Source organism: Epinephelus moara, chromosome 23 (assembly GCF_006386435.1).
Source record: "Epinephelus moara isolate mb chromosome 23, YSFRI_EMoa_1.0, whole genome shotgun sequence".
Lineage (NCBI taxonomy): Eukaryota > Metazoa > Chordata > Actinopteri > Perciformes > Serranidae > Epinephelus > Epinephelus moara.
This window is the reverse complement of record NC_065528.1, coordinates 8,474,006-8,496,614: the sequence shown is the minus strand read 5'-3', so window position 1 is coordinate 8,496,614 and position 22,609 is coordinate 8,474,006. Positions and strand designations below refer to the sequence as shown.

The following is a 22,609-nucleotide window of genomic DNA, read 5'->3' as shown; positions in this document are numbered from 1 at the left end:
CAGACATGGCCGGCTCCCATCACTTCCTGTCTGGACCCCCCACAGTCAGCAGCAGCAGCAGCAGCAGGATGGACTGAAGTGTAAAGAATGTGCACCTGTACATAAACAATATCTTTCTGTATTTTTTTTTCTTTTCGTCAGTGTTAGTCAAAGGTGCTCCTTGATTTCTTTCTTTTTTCTTTTTTTTTCTTTTTTTTTTTAATTTTTGGGGAATTCTTCTTACCGAACAGACAGAAGGAAATCAAGTGACTATACTCCGAGTGTATGACTGTAGCTTTTCGTGATGTCCGACACTGCTGTCTATAGGCATTTTAATCCCTCAGTACCTTTCAATCCCCCCGCCAAGAAACTCCACTGCATGTACGATGCTTGGGACAGCTGGGCTCTCGCCGCCCCCCTTTTCCCCCGTAAACCGGACCCCATAGTCATCACCATGGTGACAGCCCAGCAAGCCACGTTGTCTGTATATAGTGAATGTTAAGTATTTGCAAGTACTTTTCTGCATTACGTTCATTTGTCTGTTTATTTTTTTGTTTGTTTTTTTTTAGTTTGTTTCTCTCAAATCCAGTGTGTTTAGTGGACCTTTTCTTTCAGGTCGCCAGATTTCAAGTCGGGCCCTCCTGTGCAAGTGTGTAATATATTTGAATGTTCCATGCTTGTGGACTCTGTAGTCATCCTAAAGGTTTTTTTATGTCATATATCGCTGGGTTTGTTATACCACTGGATGTACAAATTGTAAAGCAAAGACACTAGAGAACTAAGGCAGACGCCAAATTTTTTTTTGTTTTGTTTTCTAAAAGCTGAAATGTGATCATGCAATAGTTTTAATGATAGAGGGAGGTTATATTACATTAAGGGCCTCCGGAAACTTTTGGGCCTCATGTTTGCATCATCAGAAGGGGACGGTTATGTCATCATTCCATGTTTCACTCGCCACATCTCGCTTAACCCACCACTGATGTCATTTCTGCCCCGCAAAGACGACACACAGCGGCTGCTCTTTGTGCTTTAAAAGGTCGTGACTTGATTTCATATCAGCACCAGTAACTAACCACTTGTGTTCTAATAATGCCTTTTAAGTGACATGAGGTAAACGCGGGCGAGTGTTTTTGTTTTTCTGGGGCAGCAGCTCATCCGGGACGTGAATTCAAAGCCGTTTCAGTCCTCACTAGTTCTTCCAGCAGCCTGAAAAGTCTCTGTTCTGTCTCCCCCCTCTCACCTCACCATGTGGGATAATAAAATAAAATTTAAAAAAAAAGTTAAAGCACATAATCATCTCCAGTGCCTCTCTGCCCACCTTCAGACATCACTGTAACTCCGCTTCAGATGTAAACATATGGGCATGGTTCAGTTTTAATGGCTTTAATAATAAAATACAGTCAAATGTGAACTAGTGTTTGTTCATGTTTTTATTTGTATCACGAGCGACTACTTTAACATCAAAGAGGGAGAGAACACAAGAAAAGGACTGGTTGATGTTCATGTTAAACAGAGGAATGTATAAAAGATGTGAGCGTCTGTGTCTGAGTGATCCAGCTAAGCCATCACTGAGCGTGAACCAGAGCGCCCGCTCCTTGGCCGTAACCGAAGCCTTTGGGCCCGAAGTTCTTGGCGTAACACGCTGTGGATGGAAAGAGAGGAAAGAATGAACATTAAGGAGCTGCAGACTGTATTGATCTGAAACTGTATCCTCATAATACTGACGAAAAGCATCATTTAAAAACTTTGTAAGACGAGATGAGGAAGAAATGGATCTCATCTTCATGGAAGAAATCTCAGCAGTGTGTAAATTATGTTGGTTAGTTTTCATTTCCATGTCATGCCAAAGGTGCGGCCCCTCCCCCATGTGATTACAAAACTACATTAAACTGATAATCCATCCACCTGACAGGTGTGACATACCAAGATGATGACGCTGTGTCTTGGAGGGGTCACAAAGGACGCTCCAAAATGTGCAGCTTGATCACACAACACGATGCCACATGCTGCAAGTTTTGAGGGAGAGTGCTATCAGCATGCTGACTGCAGGAATGTCCACCAGAGTTGTTGCCTGAGAACTGAATGTTTATTTCACTACCATAAGCCGTCTCCACTGTTGTTTCCCTGAATTTGACAGTACATCCAATCAACAACCAACCACAAGTCAGTTACAATGACCAACTGCTGTCAGAGCAAGACCCTGGTAGAGACAGTGAGAATGCAGATGAGTTTCTGATGGTATGTCAAGAAATTATTTAAATGTAATCGCATCAGCTATCGTGGTGGCTGATCTTGGACGCTGGATGTGGTGGTCCTGAGCTGGTGTGTTTACATGTGGTCTGGTGGTTGTAAGGCTGGTTGGATGTACTGTCAAATTCACGGAATCAACATTGGAGACAACTTATGGTAGTGAAATGAACATTGAGTTCATGGGCAACAGCTCTGGTGGACATTCCTGCAGTCAACAAGCTAATTACACGCTCACTCAAAACCTGGGACATGTGTGGCTTCATGAACAAACTGCACATCATAGTGTGGCCTTTTATTGTGACCATCCCAAGGCACACCTGTGTAGTAATGATGCAGTCTATTCGGCATCTTGATATGTCACACCTGTCAGGTGGATGGATTATCTTGGAAAAGAAGTGCACACTAACACAGATTTTAACAAATCTGCGACCAAGATCTGAGAGAAATGTATCTATTGAGCGCATAAAAAAGTCTCAGATCTTTAACCGAGCCCTGTGAGAAGTGGGATCAAAAACAGAACATTTACAATTTTGTTCAGTGTATACATCACACATCCAAGATGCGACAAAACATCTTGTGGCCTGAACCTTAAGTTAATCCTGTTAGAGTTTTTCATTTCTCATCTCCAAGGCTTTCCTAAAGTATCTGGCCAACATAAATGTTTCAGGTGTGAACAGCCAATTTTGTGGATCATCCATATAAAAAATGTTTTCAATCTACGAGACAAAGTATTCGGGGGTTCCCACTGAAAATGTCAACACAAACTGACAAATTGAGATGACAAGACAAACATATCTGCTTCTTCTCTTCCACACATACTGTACAGCTTAGCACAGACTGGTACCAGATCTCAACACACATTTCTTTGCCATGTAGATAAACTCCAGACACATAACATCATTTCGGTGTCCTACAAGTAAAGAGTTCTGCTTTATGTCATTACCACAAACACAATTTCTCTTGACAATTTGTATTTTCATCATTTAAAAAAAAAGCTGTAAAAGAGTGTGTGCACACATTTTATGACCAAGATACAGCAGTACATTTTAATGTGTCTAATGACATGTCTCACATTTTACTGTTGCACTTAACTCTGGCAGTTTTGACCACCTTCACCCTGAGATCTAATCTGCCGAAACAGACAATGCCTGTGTGTTTTGGGTGTGTGTGTGCAGATAGAGGTCACAAAATCTTTCCCAACACTCAAGAGTTGTTTATCTCACATCAACATGTGACATTTTAAATAAGCCGCCTCCTCAGGCTGTGGTCAAACAATAAGGTGCAGAATTTCTGACTTTTTTTTTTATTCTCTAAAAAAAATGGTTTGTTTAAAAAAAAATCTTCAAGTGTTTGGAAATATCTTTAGCTTTCTTTTTGCAAATGTGCAATCTCAGGTCTGCTGACCACATGCTTCTTCAAAACGTTCCTGATTGGAATAACAATATCCAGCTGCAGCTCAGACAGAGTCAGGATGTCTCAAAACCACTGACTGATAGCAGCAGCACAGTCGGGCCTGTTTGGCTTTCGAGCTGAGATGCAACATTCCTCCTCATCAGTACAAGGTTTCATTATGCCATTCAGCAAACATCCATGTGCTGATGTCGGCGAGCATGTTGATGTCTGTTTCTGTGTCTTCTGTTTAACCGAATCATCCCATCTCATTGTGCTGAAGAGGAGGGAGAAATCAGTGTGGAGGTCACACTGCACATGTTTCTGCCCACTAAAGTACAGTGGACAGTATGCAGCTCTGTTAGCTTGACAAGGCCAGTGGGTTCCAGCCAAGCCAACACACCGAATGTGAAATACGTCATCTGGGACGACAGTGAGTACAAGACACTGAGTGTACGTGTGTGTGTTTTGTTGGTCTTTACACAAGAGCCAGTTTGTCCAGGTCTGTTTATGCTGATATGATCATATCAGCTGACAGTAGTGATTTAGCTGCATTATGCAGTTAAAGGGTCTCTTTGTGTCTTGGTCGCATGTTAGCATGCTAACAGTTGCTAATTAGCACTAAAACAATGCACAGTTGAGGCTGATGTGAGTGCCAGTTTCGCAGATAAATAGAAGCAGAAAGTTGCAACACTTCTGCAAACTCTGTGGTATAAGATAAGATTTCATGGCACACAGCCTAGTTGTACACACTACGTCAGTGTTGTCATGACAATCAACTCTCACCTGAGTCATCATTTTTGCAACCTGGCTGAACTACCGAAAGCCAAATCGTCAGCTCTGATCTTGGCAGATACCTTTATTTTAATACTGGCGGGATGGTGTTTGCATGTTCATAGTGACAATGCTAACATGCCTAAGGCAACCAGATATAATATATACTACGTTCAGTATCTTACGTTAGTGTGTTAGCATGCTAATATTTACAAGTTAATACATGTAAATACATGACAAAAAGTACAGCTGAAGCTGATGTTTTGAAGGTATTTGCTTATAAACCAAAAGTACTGAACAAAGTGAAACCTTGACTTGATGGCGCTAGATGGAAAGCTAACATTATGATAATTTCGTCCTGAGGAAAACATGAATGCCTGTACCAACTTTCATGGCATAAGTGTTGAGGCATTTCGTTCAAAACAACAGACGTCACCAAAGTCAGTAGAATTCACCCTTCGATCAGATTTGGGCTTTCGGATTGGATCAAATCTTAAAAATAATTTGTGCAAAATGAAAAAAAGGATTCTGAAATCGGATTAGAGCATGGAATCTAGTCTTGGTTTGGATCTGGATCAAACCTTCAGTATGTGTTGTTCAAAACTTTTTAGTGGTATTGGGATTCCTTTGATTCTGATTCCAGCAGAAGATTTCAGGCACAAAATGTAATAAAACTTGTTCAGATATATCAAATATATATACATTGATTTATATTTTGCGCTTGATTTGTTATCTTTTGCAGTGATACAGAAGATAAAGCAGATATTAGACTGCCTATTGAGCCTTTCAGTACGGTAAAACAAATACATATATTATTTTGATAATGACAAAATCCTTTAAATTACAATCTCAAATATCTCCATTTTGTTCTCTTTTGCACCACCCATGATGGTAAGCAATAATTATCTTAAAAGCAGGCTGCTGAATTTATTTCTATCAGCTTTATGAGCCTGCAGTTGGCCAGATGAGAGGGTTACAACAGCATAGATGTTGTGTATGTGTGTAGGTTTTGGTGTGTGTGAGAGCAGATTATTAATGACTGTGCGCTGCTTGTAATTTTTACCGAGGATGTCACCATGGAGACCGAATTCATATTACTGCAAATGCAGGAGCTTCTATCACAGGGCCGTAGGTTTAATCACCATTGTGTTGTCTCATTCGGTGATATATAATGATTTAAGAAACTTCAATTTAACTTTCATTTATCACTTCATTTTTATTGCAACGACACAGTCAAAAATAGTTTGCATCTCCCATGCTGTTTACTCTCTTCAAATTAAAACACTTCAAGTAACCGTCCATAGCCAGTAGCCTACAATGTGATGTGTAGTCCCATTTAGAGGACTGGTAATCCAGATTTCAGGACTCTTGAAAAGTTTATATCTGGATCAGGGTGATCCAATCCAATGTTGCTTTGAACAACTGGCACTAAAGTAAAATGGATTAGCTGGTCCTGGATAGCAAAACATGGGATTTCCAAATCTGGATCATTCTAATCCAGGTTAAATTTATGATTAACTGGGCCCTGGGGACCATGTCTGGAGAATGTTTAGTGACAATCCAACATTGCCAACCCTGCTGCCACACCATTGTTCCAATGAAAACAAACGCCCATTGTTTCGAAAGATTCGTGCCTACTCCACCCTACTCTGCCTCTGATTGGCTAACCCTGACAGAGGCAGAGTAGAGCGGGTGATGCCTTCACCATCGTAGGAAAAAAAGGTGTCATTTAGCATGATAACTAGCCATGTACTTCTGTTTGGGAGACTGTATTTTTGTCTTTAAAGCAATGCGTATTTATTTTCAGTATAACAGGCTGTTGGTAAAACGGACTTTTAGACCAATGGGACGTTTATCAGACTATCAGGGTTTTGGAATAATAGGCCGTCTGAACCATAGGCAGTCTCCCCACAATCCTATTTCCAGTTTTTCAGATAAGCACGATGCGGTACAATATACGTATTCCTCCCTGTTGTTTGTCATGCTCAGTTCTAACATGCCAGATGTCAACCTCTGTCTTCATGCTGTAGAACTACAGTCTGATGATGTCAGTGATCACACAGTAAACACATTACTCATTAATGGATGTTTAAGTGAGAAAATGTGTTGCTGCTCCTCATGTCTCTATCAGAGCGCTGCATGGTGGAGTTATTCTACCCTTGCTCTGCCAGTGCATGTGTTGGCTAACACAAATGTTATTTTACCTTGTGTTATTCCAGGCTCTCTGTGAAAGCTTAGTAATGACAGTAATCCCTCAGGAATCCAAAAGAAACACTATGTTGTAATTCTACACGTCATTTCATCTCAGATGTTTCATCTCACCTTTGCAGTAGATTTCTCCGTCTTTCTCAGTCTGAGTGGTCGACTCCAGGCTCTTCCCACATTTTGCACAGCGGAAGCAGTTCTTGTGCCACGGCTAGGAGGAGAAAGAGAATTTTACATTTATACCCAAAGTGGCAGCTGTTCAAGTCTGTCTTCACGCTGTTCTGCTAAATTGACCTAACACTGTCTGACAAAACAAAGATTCTGTTTGCAGATATTTACGACTGATAAAAGCAGATGTTTCATGGAGCTTATGTCGTCATTTCCTTCGTCAAACCCCATCAAAGCAACTCCCAAACCTGCGGGCTTTTCTGACTGTCTTCATTTCACAGAAAATTACAGGTCATGCTTTAACCAATGAGCGGAGCCTGATAGATTTCCTCCCATTAGAAAACACATTAACAGCTCTCTGCCTGATGACATCACCTGCTATAAAACAGCTCATGATGTGTGAATCTGCATGTGATCAGCCACAGGAAATGCTAACCCTCCCATTTTTAGAGGAAACAGAAATCCTCAGAACACAAATCTTTGCTCCTCTGTGGGCAGGTTTTCATCCGAGCAGCTTCTCAGAACTAAACATCCTGCTGATACATCTCAAGAGTGCGAGCCTTATGACTTCATCTACTGTAAATCTATGTCAACAACATCTGCCAAAGCCCCAGTGTCCAGACAGCCTCACACGATTAACCCCAGCTGTTCGGAATGCTCCCATCCAAACTTGATGATATGGCTTCAATCAGAAAAACAGGATCAGTGTTCTCTCATTAGGAGAGACCACACCAAACCTCCTGCATGCGGCTGAGCACTTTATAAACCATGTGCGTTCAATCCAGTCAAACCAGGTTTACCCCGGAGGTTTGTGGTGTAAACTGTGGTCCTGTGCAGTTCAAGGACCCAACACTGCTTGGGTTAGAGGTTTGATTTCTGTTGGTGGCTGTTCATGCTCACACTGTACATAATGATCGTTCTGTAAAGTTGAATACACACTCCACATTTGAAAACGTCATTATAACCTGGTTCACACTGCAGCTTAAATTCTGGGAAACACATTAAGTTTCATTAGTGTGAACACAAAACACCAGAATAGAGTTCCGGGAGCACATCCTTAAATCCTGTGGTATGAGATCAGATTCTCAGGCACAGCCAAGAGTCATCATTTTTACAACTTGGCTCCAATAGTGAAATAGTCGACTTGGCTAATATCTTGGCAGATGCCTCGATTTGAAAGCCTGACGGTGCAGACTGCATCCAAAGTGTACTTTTTATTCTGCGAACACATCTTTCTGGCTTTCTTGTCAGTTATATCATAGATATAGAGATGAACAATGATCCTAATTTGTTTAACACTGGAAGGGTAATGACCAAATACTCTACCCTCAAATTATTCATCAACAATTCTGATAGTTGAGTTGAAAAAACACTTTTTTCAATTAAAGCATGTAAACAAACAAAGTACGCAACAGGGGCCTCCTTAAGTAAGTGATTCAAATACTTCCTTCCAACACTGGTAAATATCTTCAAGTTTTGGATAAGAGTGGTCAAGCAGTCAAAACAAGCAGCGTGAGAGCATTATAGGTCTGTGTTGTAAACAGAGAGTAGAGGACACTTGAGATAAAACTCTCACCTTGCCTGCCCCCATGATCTTCTCAGCTGCATACACAGAGTCTCCACACCGGGGACATTTCTCTGAGCCTCCAAACTTCTGGGCATATTTGGATGGGTTGGGGTTGGTGGTCGGTCTGTGAGTGTGTGTCCTGCGGGACAAAACGTAAAAAGCACATGACAAATTGTTTCCACAAATCACCATCTTTCAGTAATCTTGAGGTTGAAGCTGATCATTTGTAAGTAATTAATATGAAAGAAAATCTTTTTTTAAAGATCATTTTGTAGTAACTTTTTCTTAAGGGGTGGATATGTGATTCTGGAGTGAAATTGAGACTCTCTCTGTACCAGAACCTCCTCTTTTCTTGTGAAAGCATTTACTCATTTACTAAAAGTGAACCAAGCATGACCCAAAACTTTGACATATCGCAGTAATAAATACCTCAGTTATGTATCAGTTAAACATTAATTCTTAAATCAATTATTATCTGTTGAGACAACTTCATAAATGACCGCAATACCATTTTTAAAACACAAAAAGTTCAGAAATAAACCTGGCAGACCCTTCTCCTCTAATAACTCTCTCTCTCTGTCCTCAGCCAGTGGTGGGAAAGTGAGCAGGGCGCCCTGGGGCCCTGGAGCGGTGCTTATCGAAGGGTAACTGCCAGCCCCAGTGGCCCCTGAATGAAGGCCTTTGTGGCAGAGGACAGAGAGGGGGGAACGCGGGATCCTGCTGGGTTACATAATAAACTCTTTCATAACAGTCATCACCTGACGTCTGAGGCAGGAGTAAACATTCACAGGAGGTGTGTGTGGGTCTGTGTTTTCCTGTTTGTTTTTATGTTTACACATCATGGCCCTCATTTATCAATCTAATGTACAAACCAGTGAATCATCTTACGATAGGGTTCACATGTGAACAAATGTTCTTATTTCGCCTATCACAGCGTAGGAATGATTGGGCGTTAAAAAATGTGGCAGCTGAAAACAGTCGCTATTTACATTTCCCACCCCAATATATTGTCAGTTTAGAGGCCTCGCACCTACAGTTTACAACACGGAGAGACGTCATACCGCCATGAATAGAAACTTCTCTGAGCTAGAAATGGAAACGCTGACGTCACTGGTACAATTTACCAGCTGGTTCTGTTTGGCAGCTTGAAACATAGCATCAAAGCAAGTCGTAAAAACGCAATATGGAAAGAAAACACTGCTGCGTCAACAGCACTGCAGTGGACAATCAAACTCCAGCTGAGGATGGAATATTTAATTTATACATCCATGATATGTACCAGCCTGTAGCTTACATATATATATATATCAATAATATGAGTCTATTATATAATATCTATATTATAATATTCATATATAAGCATATAATTGACCTAGACGGAGGAGCGTGTGGCTGCATGTATCAGGTTCCATTTGGGTACATCAGGTGGTGGACACTTGTTAAAATTGAATCGCTATAGGCTACTAGTATTTAAATAATTACACTGTTGCAGGATTTACTTATTTATTTTTAATAATGTTTTAATACATATAAAAAGTTCCAGATAAATTAGACCGGGCACCAGTGGTAAACGCCGGCCTTTGGCCAGTCTGAGGCCAGTCCCAAAAAGGACATGTCGATGCAGGCCTTTACAAAAAAAAATTCCCATCGTCTTTACACTTTAAGTGATTAATATGTGGCTGCAAATACTAAGCTGCCACTTAGAATATGATCTAATAACAATTCCAGATAAACTATGCTGCATTGCAAGTCCAGGCTGACTCAAACTTGTACATGAGTTGAGACCTGACGTAAGATTTGACCGTAGCCTCCACTCCGTCAACATTGATAAATGCCGAGCTTTGCATGGAAAGGTAAATGAGGGCTATGTGTATGAGTATACAGACTCAGGTCTCAGAAGTGGAAGTCAGTTTGCAGTATGAGTGCTCAGAACGCAATGAACCCGACCTATCAGGTGATGTATTACCTCCAAGATCCTTACTCTGAATTTCAGACACCTGCTTTGACTTTTCTCTTCTTGGATCTACACTGTTCACCAAACCAGCCAAGATCTGTTGCAGCCAAGCTGGATCTGATAAAGTGGTAGACTATATGCCAATATTACCGCCAAGGTTTCTTTGCTTTCTCAAAACAATGTGTGGTTCAGGCAGTGAGAGACAGAGAAGGATGCAGGGCAGAGCAGGAGGGCAGCAGAGGATTTCATAGACAGATTCAACCTTGTGTGTGTTCACTGTCTTGTTCAAGAGCAAAAATTTGTTTCAGATAACTGTACAATCTCTCTAATCACTCCGTCATACAGCAGCAGCTCTTACTGCATTTTACTCACTCATCCAGCAATTCTCCCTCCCTCATGTTCATGCTTATCTCTGGTAAAAAAATATTTTTGTTTTTTTCCCAAGCATTTTGTCCACGTCTGCAATTGACATTAGCTTTCATGAATTCTACATTAAATGCAGTTTTTCAAGTTTAAGTATTTCTATTTCAGATTCGGCCTGATGAATGCATGTTGCTTGTGGACAACAGCACTGTCACAGTCAACAGCCACAGCTGATAAACATCATTACACAAAGTGCGCCACTGAACTCACTGACCTTGTAAAACTCTTGGCAAGCCCTTGTGCAATTAAGTCTGAAGAATGATCCTTTATTCAGACATTTCAAGATGTCATTTGGATTGGACTGAATCTATGAAATTGAATAAAACAGCACTGCGGGGCATTTACTGTCAAACTGTTTCTAAATTTGTACATCTTATTCAGCGTTTTATAATCCCATCGGATGGAACACTGCAGAACAGGAGTGGATAGCAACACAGCTCTGATGAAGCATGGCGGGCGACAAACAGGAAGACAGAAGCACAACACAACGCCGAGCAACAGCATATACAGCGATGATGGATTACATGACAATTATGGAAGTATCGCTGTCTACATCCTGCATCATACCATTTAATGTAATACCATTTAAAACACATGACTTCTGACCACACGGCATACTTTAGCAGATAACTTTGTTTCCACCATGACTGAAATAATCATCTTAATCACAGTTATCATACTCAACTTACTCTTCGTGTTTGATTCCCAGCCGCTCTCCTCGGTCCATGTTGAGCGTGCCCGCCCCCTGGCCGTAGCCGTAGCCTTTAGGGCCATACTTCTTCCCGTAGCATGACTTGCAGTAGATCTCCTCGCCATGAATAGCCAGTGTTGTGCTGTCTAATCCCTTCCTGCAGACCACTGAGGACACACACAGAGAGGCAGTGACATTAGTGGAATGGTGTCAGTGACCGCCTAGCAAAGAAATACAGTATCTTCCTGTGATCACGATGTCACTGAAATTCTGTGAAGTCTTGGTTTTAAGAAGAAATAGGATCATGCTGTAAAATATTACTTTTGAATAGAAAAGGCTAAAATGAAGTGTGCTCGCTGTTTAAAACGTTCATAATACTGATAGAAGTTGAAGTGGCAATTAAAATGAAGGGCTGAGAGATGCTGACGTTTCAGCTCATGTGTAAGAACTGAATGTAGTTGAAATGTCAATTTAGATTGAAGAGGAAACTTCAATTTGAATGTCAAGCAATGAAAGGTGTTGAAGTGTGAGCCGAAAAGGTCAGTTGAAACAGAAGTCCAGTTTAAGTGTATAAAACTGAGAGATGTCAGCTGACGTGTTAGCCACACTGCACGAAAAGCAGTCGGAGTAAACTGTGTATGAATAGAGGAAGTTGTGAGACTTAGAAGACTGGAATAAGTTTTGTTTTCATTCTTAAAGTGAGGATCTGAGACCTTAAAGTGTCAACTGACACTTCAAACCCTTTCAGGTTACAAACCTTTGAACATCCAATGCATTTAGCCAGATTTTCAGCATAACTAGTTTTTCTGATGTCAGTGTGGGATCCATTAGATTAAAACTCTCTAGTAGCTGTTGGAGAGATCAGTTTTTGGCAGGTTTGTACCAAGTAAAGAAGGCTTTGTTTAAAAAAATAAAAGCATTTCAGTGGCTTAAGACTGCACACTGACTTCTGGGATTAGCTGAATTCTTCACACACCAGCCTGCACTGTGTGACCGTCTGTTTCTGGTTTAAGATTTCACACAACTATCTGAAAAAAATGTCTCCACTCATGTCTCTCTGATCTCGTAATGCTTTCAAAATAAAAGCTTTGCCAGCTTTTTAGAAAATCTCTCTATGTCCAATCAGGCGCTCCTAAATCCTCATATTTCTTTCACCATCTTCTTTGCAATTGTTATGGTTTCTTTTTATTTCTGTCACAAGTATTTCAAGTTCCCCTCCACTACAGTTAGGTCATTCATCCTCACGCGTTGCCACTGGTATAGAGTATAAGCAAATCAAAAAGAAAGCCCCAGAAAGTGCACCAAGAGTCATATGAGCCTCTGTTTGCAAATGTGTGACATTTCTGTCAGTATATAGCTGCCTCTCATACACAGAAATGAAAAGTGTTAAATGTCAAAAAATGTCAAACAGAGAAACTGGTGGAAAGGGCAACTGAGAGCCAAGGACATCAAGTTCCCCCGCTCATCATCTCCTCAGTGGGAGTGTTTAACAAAGCTGCCTTTGTATGAGAGCCGCTGGAAAAAATAAACTCATCTTTTGTGGCTCAGATTGCTTTGGTCTTCTCCTGATAGCAGCTAAATGAAAGCGTCTGTATAATCCCGGTCTCTGTGCGAGCTCTTTGCTGGAACATCTTCACTGACATTTCAAGGACGGTTCAGGAGCAGGACAAGCCGCCCACCCGTCCAACAAACTGATAATAATGCGGCGTGAAATCAACAACCGATGACCAGTGAGAGAGATGTCAGGGAGAGCTCCCTTTGATGAGCTGCGGAGAGGTGAAACTGAGTTTACCAGTCTGTCTCCTGATCTTTCATAGCTCTCTGCTGTTTCAACCAAGAATATAATAACACAGCATAAACGGTCAAACAGATGTCCTTTACTGTATTATAAAAACAAATAATATGTGCAGTTTGAAGAATATCTGCTCTTGGCAGGTCTTTTGAGAATATAATTACACTTAAGACTTTTGGCAAAGTTGGGCAACAGCTACTAAAATGTCTTAGCTGTCTGAGACTTTCTTCTTCAAAGCAAAAAACAAATGTGTTTGTCCACAATTTGCTAATGGGAAAACTCTGACATCTGAGACTTAGGAGTTGGCTCTCATTTTAAAGGTGGAGTTAGTAGACAGTTTAATTTTTGGCTTTATTGGGCAAAACCTCCCATAATAACCTTTGAGCGTATTGTGTTTGAAGTGGACTGAGAGAACACTAGACGTCTGCACCTCCTCTTGACTTTTTTAGGCTTTAGAAAATCTAGCCAGTGGTGGGAGACTTTGACCAACCACAGGTGATTTCAGAGAGAGGGCGTTTCTACTAGCTGTTCTACAAATGCAGATGCGTGTACACGTCGCTTCAGATGGTGAAAGCCTGATTCAGTGACAGAGAATCCTGCAGAGAAAGTTGCTATTCCAGCATTGGCAACAACTGTCTACACTGCAAACCAACTCAAAGGAGGACAGATTGCCTCTTTACCAGAAAATGGGTGCTCACAACGTACTGATACAGCCAATTAAAAACTCATTCAAAAGTTTTTGTATAGGCCAGATGTATATTGCAATAATAATGTGTGATTATCACAAAAGCCCACAGCACACCTGGATTGGCATCACGGCACACCATTTGAGAACCACTGGGCTAAAACATGCAAAACACCACTATGTTCCTTTAAATTTGATCTCTAGGTGTTACAGCTGTACTTACTGCAAAGAAAACAGCCTTTGTGGAAACACTTCCCGTCACACTGCACTTCCTCAGCGTGGTAAACTGTCCCATGGCACGCTGCACACTTGTTGCCTCCTCCCCAGTTTGGCATTGTCTGTGGTTCTAAGAAGAAAAAAAGAGATGATGTGAGAGGCTGAAGAATCAAAGGCAGGGTTACTCGTCTGCTCCTGTTCTGGCTTTATTCACAAAAGAAAGATGACCATAAAATGACGTATTTTTCAGCAACACCCTTCGCCATTCATTCTCACACACGTTTCCACTTTGAGGTTGCACCAAGTGGAACGGTGAGTAACCATAATCACAGTAACCGATACACTCTGCTGAGGGTAAATGCTTTGCACAAATGCACATAAACAGTAGTTTTTGGTGGAGGGGAGCATGTTGCTGATTCCCATGATGGTCTAATTGCTGTTTTAATCACTTTTCCTTAAAAAAAAAAGTCAGTGAGTACTCGCCATATTTTAAAGGTCCAGTGTGTAGGATTTAGGGAAATATATATGCAGAATTGGAATATATTAAGTATGTTTTCTGTAGTGTTTAATCGCCTGAAAAGCATTGTGTTTTAGTTACCTTACATTTGTGTCTACGTATGGAGCAGGTCCTCGTCTGCGTTGATCACCATGTTTCACCACCATGTTTCTACAGTAGCCCAGAGTGGGAAAACCAAACACTGATTCTAGATAGAAAGTTTTTGTGTTTTCACGTCAGCCACTATAGTTAGCAGCCCCTCTGCGATGAACAGCGTCAGTAAAACACCATTTCTTTAACGTGAAACTACTTTATTCAGTGTTTTTACCAGTTTAAATAACCAGGTCCCTTCCTTTGGAGAGGGGACACCTCTGCAGATAATTCAGCCCCTGGTAAATACCTTTGGAACGTCTGGATCTTAAGTTATCAGAAAAAAAAGGTGAGCACACATTAGCAGGTGCTGGGCAGCTGGCTCTCTGTGACGAGCCAAACAGCTTGGAAGAAACACTGATTTGTAACATGAAACTGCTTTATTCTGTGTTTTTTACAGTTTTAATCACCTGGTCTGTTTGTTTTGGAGAGGAGAACCCCTCTGTGGATAATTTGGCTCCTGGTAAATACCTCTTCAACAATGAATACCGAAGGAATTCTTACCAGGAAAAGTTTCAGCTGGTTGCAATCTGCAATCCTCACCTCACTGGAATCTTACACAAAATCTTACACACTGGAGTTTCAAAGCACAGTTGCTTGCTCCATATTGCAGTAACTACATCTGCCTTTGAGAATCTGTATTGCTGCATTTCTAAAGTTGCATATGGCTGAATTGAAAACCACTGCTCTGGGCCACCACTGCCACCCTGAAAAAAAAAAAACAATGCAAAAGAGGTGGGCTTAAACAACAAGGCAGACTAATACCCAAAGGAATGTTTCAGGGCGCCATGCTTTATGCCTTATGTTGTCTGATGGACTGTGAATGCAAGACACAAACAGCAAAGAAGTGTGAGCGTGAAGTAAACACTGTTGTTACCACACAGCACCCACATGATGCACCCAGTCACTCCCTGACTCACATGTGCATCTGTCTGTAATTACAGGCTCACTCCCCTTTAAAAATGTGACACGAGGGCGTCAATGAGGTTCCATACGAGACAAATTTAACATTTTAAGAACTTTCCTCTTCTATCACAGCGAAGCAAGTCCGCTGTGATACCATACTTCAGAGACTGAAATTTAAAAGCACCGTTACTCTTAATTAATTGAAAAGAAAACACAGAGCAGTTGAAACTATTAATCTTGTCAGTCGCTTAGTCCTCCTCCCAGCTGGATTAGAGACTGTAGAACAGGCCTGAGCTTGACAAGGCATCATAAAACCACTAACATTACCCCTGGGGCGGCAGTAGCTCAGTCCATAGGGACTTGGATTGGGAACCAGAGGGTCGCCTGTTCGAGTCCCCGTTCGGACCAAATATGGAGCGTGGACTGTGGCTGGAGAGGTGCCAGTTCACCTCCTGGGCACTGCCGAGGTGCCCTTGAGCAAGGCACCGAACCCCAACCGCTCGGGGCGCCTGATCAAGGGCAGCCCCCTCATTCTGAGATCTCTCCACTTTGTGCATGTATAGGTCCTGTTTGTGCATGTGTGTGTCTTTCAGACCTGTGTGTAATTGACAAGCAAGAGTGAAAACATTGAATTTCCCCTCAGGGGATTAATAAAGTAAATAAACTTAAACTTAAACTTATAAACTTAAAGTTCCCTCAGGGGTTGGGTGTGATGAGAAGGTTGGTGTTTGAGTGCACAGACCAACAAGTCGAATGTCAATCTAAAGTTTCACAGAGTTCAGGGATCATAGCTACACTAAAGTTAAGGATTCAGATATGTGTCTTTGATTTATTCATGATATTAGTGTCAGAGACTAAATAGGGTTTTCGAGCATACAACAATTAAGTGTAATACAATTTGGCCTTGTTACTGTACACTGGAATGTATTATATGCAATTTTATTATTTTTTTAGCTAAAATAATACCTATAAGATGTTTTTAACATGATTCACAGAAAGCGACCCTTAAAAATTGTAATTCAGTGTGAAATAACAGTTTACATACAAAGAAATAATGTAAGACATATTAACAGCTATATCAGTTCGACAACCTTTTCAGAATCACAATTGAAACCCCCCAAATTATCAGTTGTAATTGTAATTCTTACTTTGGCAACATCATCACAACCACTAGGTTTTACCCATCTGTCACCAAAAAGTTTGTGTAAGGAACCAAATTTTATTTAAATGCCATTAAATTGATTTTGCTCACTTACTGATTTATAGAATTTTACTAAGTTTGTGTCAATATAAGTATATTTTTCATTTCATTTTACATCTGTTACACAGAATGTGTTTTGTGACTCTGAATGACGTTTAGTCAAAATGGCATGACAACCGTATAATTAGTCATTATTGCATTATTATGAGTATTAGTCTGTATAAGGACAAAGATGATGATTATTATCCAAAAAGTGATTAGGCTGAAGTTGACACAGACAAATATTTGTACTAATATTCATTGTCTTAAAACTTGACAAATTTCAGTCAGTCTTCAGTATTAATGCCCAGAGAAGAATCTGAAACAGCTCTGAGATCATCGCTGGACACTAAAATGTTCCACTGAACCACAACTAATGAAATTTAAAACTTTTGGAAACTCTAGAGCACATTACTGCCATTAAATTAACTCACATCAGATTTTTAATTGAAGTTTTATCCTGGCTCTTGTTGCATATCTTTTCAGAAAACTACTGCCAATACTCAGAGTAACCTCTCTGACCTTTGTAACCACATTGACCCAACAGTAACAGCTGGACCAAGTTTATCAGCTGAATGTCACTAGCAGCTATTTAATTATGTCACTGTCTTTAACTGATTAAATCAAAATAAATTTAGACAAGGTTAAATTCAGTTATGTCGTTAGCTGTATAAAATGCCAGTGGGTAACCTCACAAAAGTGTAACGTTATTGCTAATGTTAATGTATTTCACCGCGACGTTATGTAGCTATAAAATGACATTTTAAACCCAAAACAGTGTTAACCTGTTATTACTAACCTTATAAGACCGTAGATATAATTTATTTAGTTTAGCATGTTTTTATGCTAACGTTAGCCCTTAGTTCTTCAGGTAACGTTACTGTTTGACTTGTTAGCCTGATAATTTGGCTTTTAACTAACGTTAGCTAACTTTAGCTAATGACAAACTGAGACAGTTTCTTAGGCACTGCTAAAATAAAACTATTCACTTAAAACTTTAAAAGCTAGTTTGTTATAATGTACAACGCAGCGTTAAAAGAAATACGAACTTACATTTGCTCTTCAAAGAACAAATTAAATATATTCAGTAACATTAATTACAAGTGCTTGTCTCAGTCAGTAAAACAGTCTGAAATCTACAACATTAAGTTTAAACAAATACGTTGGAATTTAAATTAAAAAAGTTACCTTACCGTAGTGTTTCTAAAAGCAGATATAAGGTCTGAATTTAAAAAGGCTCCAGCTATGCTCTCTGTGTATCCGGACAACTCTGTAGCTCCTCTGCAGCAGACTTCACTACACTGACACTACAGTGCCACATACTCCGCATATTTACCGTGTCAGTGGAAGGAGGGATTTCAGGGGGCGTGAACTCAACACTGCTGCCTTCAGGTGCTGTCAGAAATTATGAATGACGTTCAAGACAGGACCGTGAGTCATTGCTGCACTCTCACACGAAAACAAGCATGTTTATGTAATAGGCTCTTGGACAGCTCACATGTGAGGGTTTTAAAGACTAGACTCTCAAATCAGAGAAAAGGATCAGTTTAGTTTCATACTCGCATTCAAAGATGGCCTTGTTTTATGGCTTTATTTAAAGAAAAACACCCTTGCCTTTAATAAATTCAAAAATAAAAACATATGTACAGTGGCAGCTTTGATGTTTATAAAAGGGTTATAAAAGACAGATATGATTTCCCCCCAAAGATTTACAGGGGCAGAGCGTGTGAGGAGTGTTGAATTATTCTTCTGTCTACCAGTGGTGCCCCTAGAAATTTCCCATAGGGATGGCCAGATGGGGCCACTGAAAATCTTGAGGTGGCACACTGAAACCAAATGCCATAACTGAATTTTAGGAACAGTGCCTTTGCGTATGACATCATACATCTGTGTGCTGGAGGGCAGGCAACTGTAGGCAAAGACATTGCACGTTTATGTACGTTTGTACACTGTACAAATCCCTGTAATTTGCCCTGTTTACCTCTGTTTCAATTGATTACACTCGGAAAAAACAAAGGTCACATTAAGTTCTGAAACTGGTAGGACATAAGGGAGAGAAAATTTTTAGAAAATTAAAAAAAACACAACTCACCGAGAAACAGTAGCAAAAGGGGATCATAAACCTTCGTCTTCAGTGTTGAGGAGCGGAGTCAACTGATTTCAAACGTAAATGTTAAGGTGTTGTGTCAAACACGCCTCAAGTTGGTTGCAGCTACAATGTGTTTGGACAACTTCTGTGTTTTTAGCCATGACCTCGATTTTTAACCACATTTCAGCAGACCTCTGGCAACAATTGACCATGGAATCCACTTTTTATTCAGATATCTTGAGGTGAGAGTTCAGGGGACCCCTTTGAAATTTAGCCTAACTTTAGAGTTTAATTTAGCCCCATTCTGACAACCTACAAACGGGTGCCTTTGGTTTTCTAGGTTCGCAAGATACCACTTTGCACTAGCTAAAAAGATTAGTGCGCCACAGCCTCTTAAAGACAATAATTTCCACCTCCAATTATATTTGTCAGTGAGAGGTAGGGGGCAGCAATTGCACCAGGGTGACCATGGCCCTCGCTTAGGGGCACCACTGCTGTCTACACATGAAGGGTAACCATAGAGGTAACAGAAACCTATGATGAAGATGTGGTGTATTATACCTGAAAGGGCATGCCCTATGTTTTGGGCCAGTAGCTCTGACTTTAAATGTCATGAAAGCTTTTATGAGGATTGCCTTTAGAGCCTGGATTTCTCTGCTCAAAACTAAAGGACACTGGAGAGCACACCTTTTGATGGCTGTGTGGTTGGATCTGTCTGTTCATCTTGTTTTTGTACTGCACTTCAGATGGCTTTTGCCTTTTCATTTTCTCTTACTTTAAAGCCGCCTACATACACTTCACCAAATTTCCTTATGTTTGATTTTTTTGAATGTCAGAAAGGGTGGCACCCTAGGTTGCTGCCTATTTCGCCTATAGGAAGATTCGTCATTGAGTGCAGGACTCCTGATTGTGTGGCATTGAGCGAGTGCAGCTGTGTGGTGCTAAATGTGTCTAAAACGCCACAGGAATAAAGGAGCTTGTCCTTCTGTCAGGATTTCAGAAAATTACGTAGAAAGACTAGACTTAAATAACTGCCCAAATGGGTGGACACTTTGCTTTTTTGGGTGTGTATGTGGCTTTGTATACTGTGAATGCTTCATCACTGCTGTGTCAGTCTGTCCAAACTTGCAGTTATCCTGCTCCCTGCTGGTCACATAGTGTAATAGATGATGACTTGTTCATGTCTGCCTTACAAGCAGGGAAAACATCTGTAGCTCAGAGAGAAGCCAAAAGAGGGGCCAATGTGTCAATGCATCAGTAAAGTCTGTTGCACAGAGACAACGCTGACCAGCGCAGCACTGTTCAAAGTCACCACAAACCACATCCTGATAATAACTGCTAACATACAGCATAGCTGATGTCTGTGATCCAAAGGATAAAGACAGACAACCCAGTGATTTACAGTAGAAATTACACATGAGAAAAAAAAATTGTGGGGCACAATTACCACAAGTTCTACAACATATATGATAATGCAAACAGAGTAAATATATACACAACATAACTGCTGAAGGCTTTTATTTTCTGCACTTCTCTCCTGCTTCTGATGCCAGATTGGACCCAGTAGCACCTAATTACAGATTACAAAACACTTTGATATCAAATTGAGTGTTTATTATAGGTGAAAGACAAAAAAAAACATTTTAATGCTTTAGGCTGAAACTGTTACAGAGCCACACAATGAGGTAGCAAGCATGATTCAGCACAACGTCACATAAAGTCTGCTGGTTATGAAACCTGCGACCCTCATGACCTCTCTCATGATATCACTACAAGTCTCACCACAGTGGAACTATATGGTGACAGTGGGAGAAGAACAGCATGATTAATTTGATTTAATTAAAAGGTTTAACCATAAAACCAACCCCTTTAAGGAGGGTATAGGCTTATTTATGTCTAATTAAAGACTTTAATGTACAGAGACACAGTGAATCTGGTTTTCAGTTAAACCGACGTGTGTTTGATTCAAGTCCCCCGCTGTTAAAATAATATGTGCAGTGAAGGAAAACAGGGCCCTGCGCTGTCACCAACAAACCTCAGCTTCATTATTTTCTAGTCATGCTATTTGTTTTGAAAGGTCCATAACAACAGAACGCTTGATAGAGAAATATTGAATCAGCCTCAAGCAATAATCTGACATAGCCTCTTTAGACTGATGACTGTCAATTTCAGCATTATTCTATTTAAATGGATGATGACAAGGCCAGCTGTTGTGATGAAAGATCAGACCATGATCTGAATGAATAACTGGAAAATATATATGAGACGGTTATATTTGGACATAAATTGAAGCCATGTGTGCAGACGCAGTGCTGGGAAAACCTGTTTCTCTACTGGATATTTTTTCACAATGAATGGTAATAGATAGATTGACAAAATGTGGATTAGACAAAGGGAATATCTTCTATCTCACTCATGTGAAAATGGTCTTGCCCCATTCACCATCAGCCAATTACCATGACTGATTGTTAGTTGCCTTCAGCTGATTGCACACAGCCAGGCTTGATTGCAGCCAGCCCTGCTGAACGTGGGCCTCATCGAACCTCTTTTCCCAACAGTGAAGCCGTCACCACAAAGTTCCTACAATGAAACTATGCCTTTATCCAAAGAAATTCCAAAAGAAGTGCAAAAGGAATATGTTTGCCATGGGTCTAGTAAGGGTGACAAAGCCATTTCTAAAGGCCGGAGACTGCGCAGAATCACAGTGAGAGCTGCTTTGAGCAAAAGGAGAAATCTTAAAATGGAAGTGCCAGATTTTGTCAAGGATGCAGCGATAACTCAAGGAAGTCTAAGAAGCACCAAGAAGAACATTTAAAGAAGTGCAGGCATCTCAAGCTTCAGTGTTAAGGTCGGTATTAATGATACAATGAGAAAGACACTTAGTAAAATGGGATTTGTGGGAGAATAGGATGGTGGACAGTCATGGAATGATAATAGCTTGTGATATTTTTTTTTTTTTTAAAAATGACCTACAGCTATTGGGATTGTGGTCTGTGGACAAATTAGTCAAATTTTTGTAATTAACAAAGCCCAGTAAAGCAAATGGGACAAATTCCCAAAGCAAAACCTTGACTTAAGTGCAAGATAAAAGTAAAAATCAATTCACTTTTACTCCTAAATGGAATTAAAAAATAAAGGCTATTTATACAGGGGTCTCCTAAATTGATCAGATAGATGACCGCAGTACAGAAATATTTCCTTTTACCAAATTTCCAATTATCTAATCTCTAATAATATATTTAAAACATACAGACACTGTTAATATCTATTGCAGATGTTAAGGAATTCTTGCAAAAGAATGGCTTTTTGTTTAAAGATCACAGATTTGGCAATACACCTGGGGCCTATTAGTGTAATTCAGGAAGAATTTCTGGGAGCAGAAACTAAGCAGTAATAAAATAAAACTGCTTGAATCAGGTAAAGCTGCAGCTCTTCTGGTCCTCCTATGGAAAACAAGGCTTGAGGTGTGGAATTCCCAAAGCAGAGCCACGGTTAAATGAATTGAAGCAAAGTGTTGAGCATTTAAAGGGAAAACAAAGGTGGTTGCTCTTATAAAATAATAATTGAAGGGACTATGGTACCTGTAGTGGATGGTGGGTACACAGAATTACATGTTTTTCAGATGTGAGCGTCTG

The 22,609-nt window shown here is 40.3% G+C and overlaps 1 protein-coding gene across 2 annotated transcripts; it reads right to left on the bottom strand.

Moving 5' to 3' along the window:
• Nucleotides 1–1,391: 1,391 nt before the first annotated feature.
• Nucleotides 1,392–18,206, bottom strand: csrp2 (cysteine and glycine-rich protein 2). 2 transcript variants are annotated; one of them, XM_050036249.1, is made up of 6 exons: nt 18,079–18,206; nt 14,101–14,223; nt 11,399–11,567; nt 8,342–8,471; nt 6,715–6,808; nt 1,392–1,621 (listed from the first exon to the last, which is right to left on the bottom strand). In XM_050036249.1, exons 2-6 carry the CDS (start codon nt 14,210–14,212, stop codon nt 1,545–1,547), a joined length of 582 nt encoding a protein of 193 aa, XP_049892206.1. In that variant the 5' UTR covers nt 14,213–14,223; nt 18,079–18,206; the 3' UTR covers nt 1,392–1,544. The 2 variants fall into 2 exon arrangements, with proteins under 2 accessions (XP_049892206.1, XP_049892207.1); XM_050036250.1 differs by having other exon boundaries at nt 18,074–18,192.
• Nucleotides 18,207–22,609: the final 4,403 nt, after the last annotated feature.

Excerpts from the sequence above, each read along its gene's own strand:
- csrp2 (XM_050036249.1), bottom strand. The coding sequence starts at position 14,212 with ATGCCAAACTGGGGAGGAGGCAACAAGTGTGCAGCGTGCCATGGGACA. Across the intron at positions 8,472-11,398 it reads CTGGGAATCAAACACGAAGA|GACACACACTCACAGACCGA; the intron begins GTAAGTTGAGTA and ends TTTGTCCCGCAG. Across the intron at positions 1,622-6,714 it reads CGGAGAAATCTACTGCAAAG|CGTGTTACGCCAAGAACTTC; the intron begins GTGAGATGAAAC and ends TTCCATCCACAG.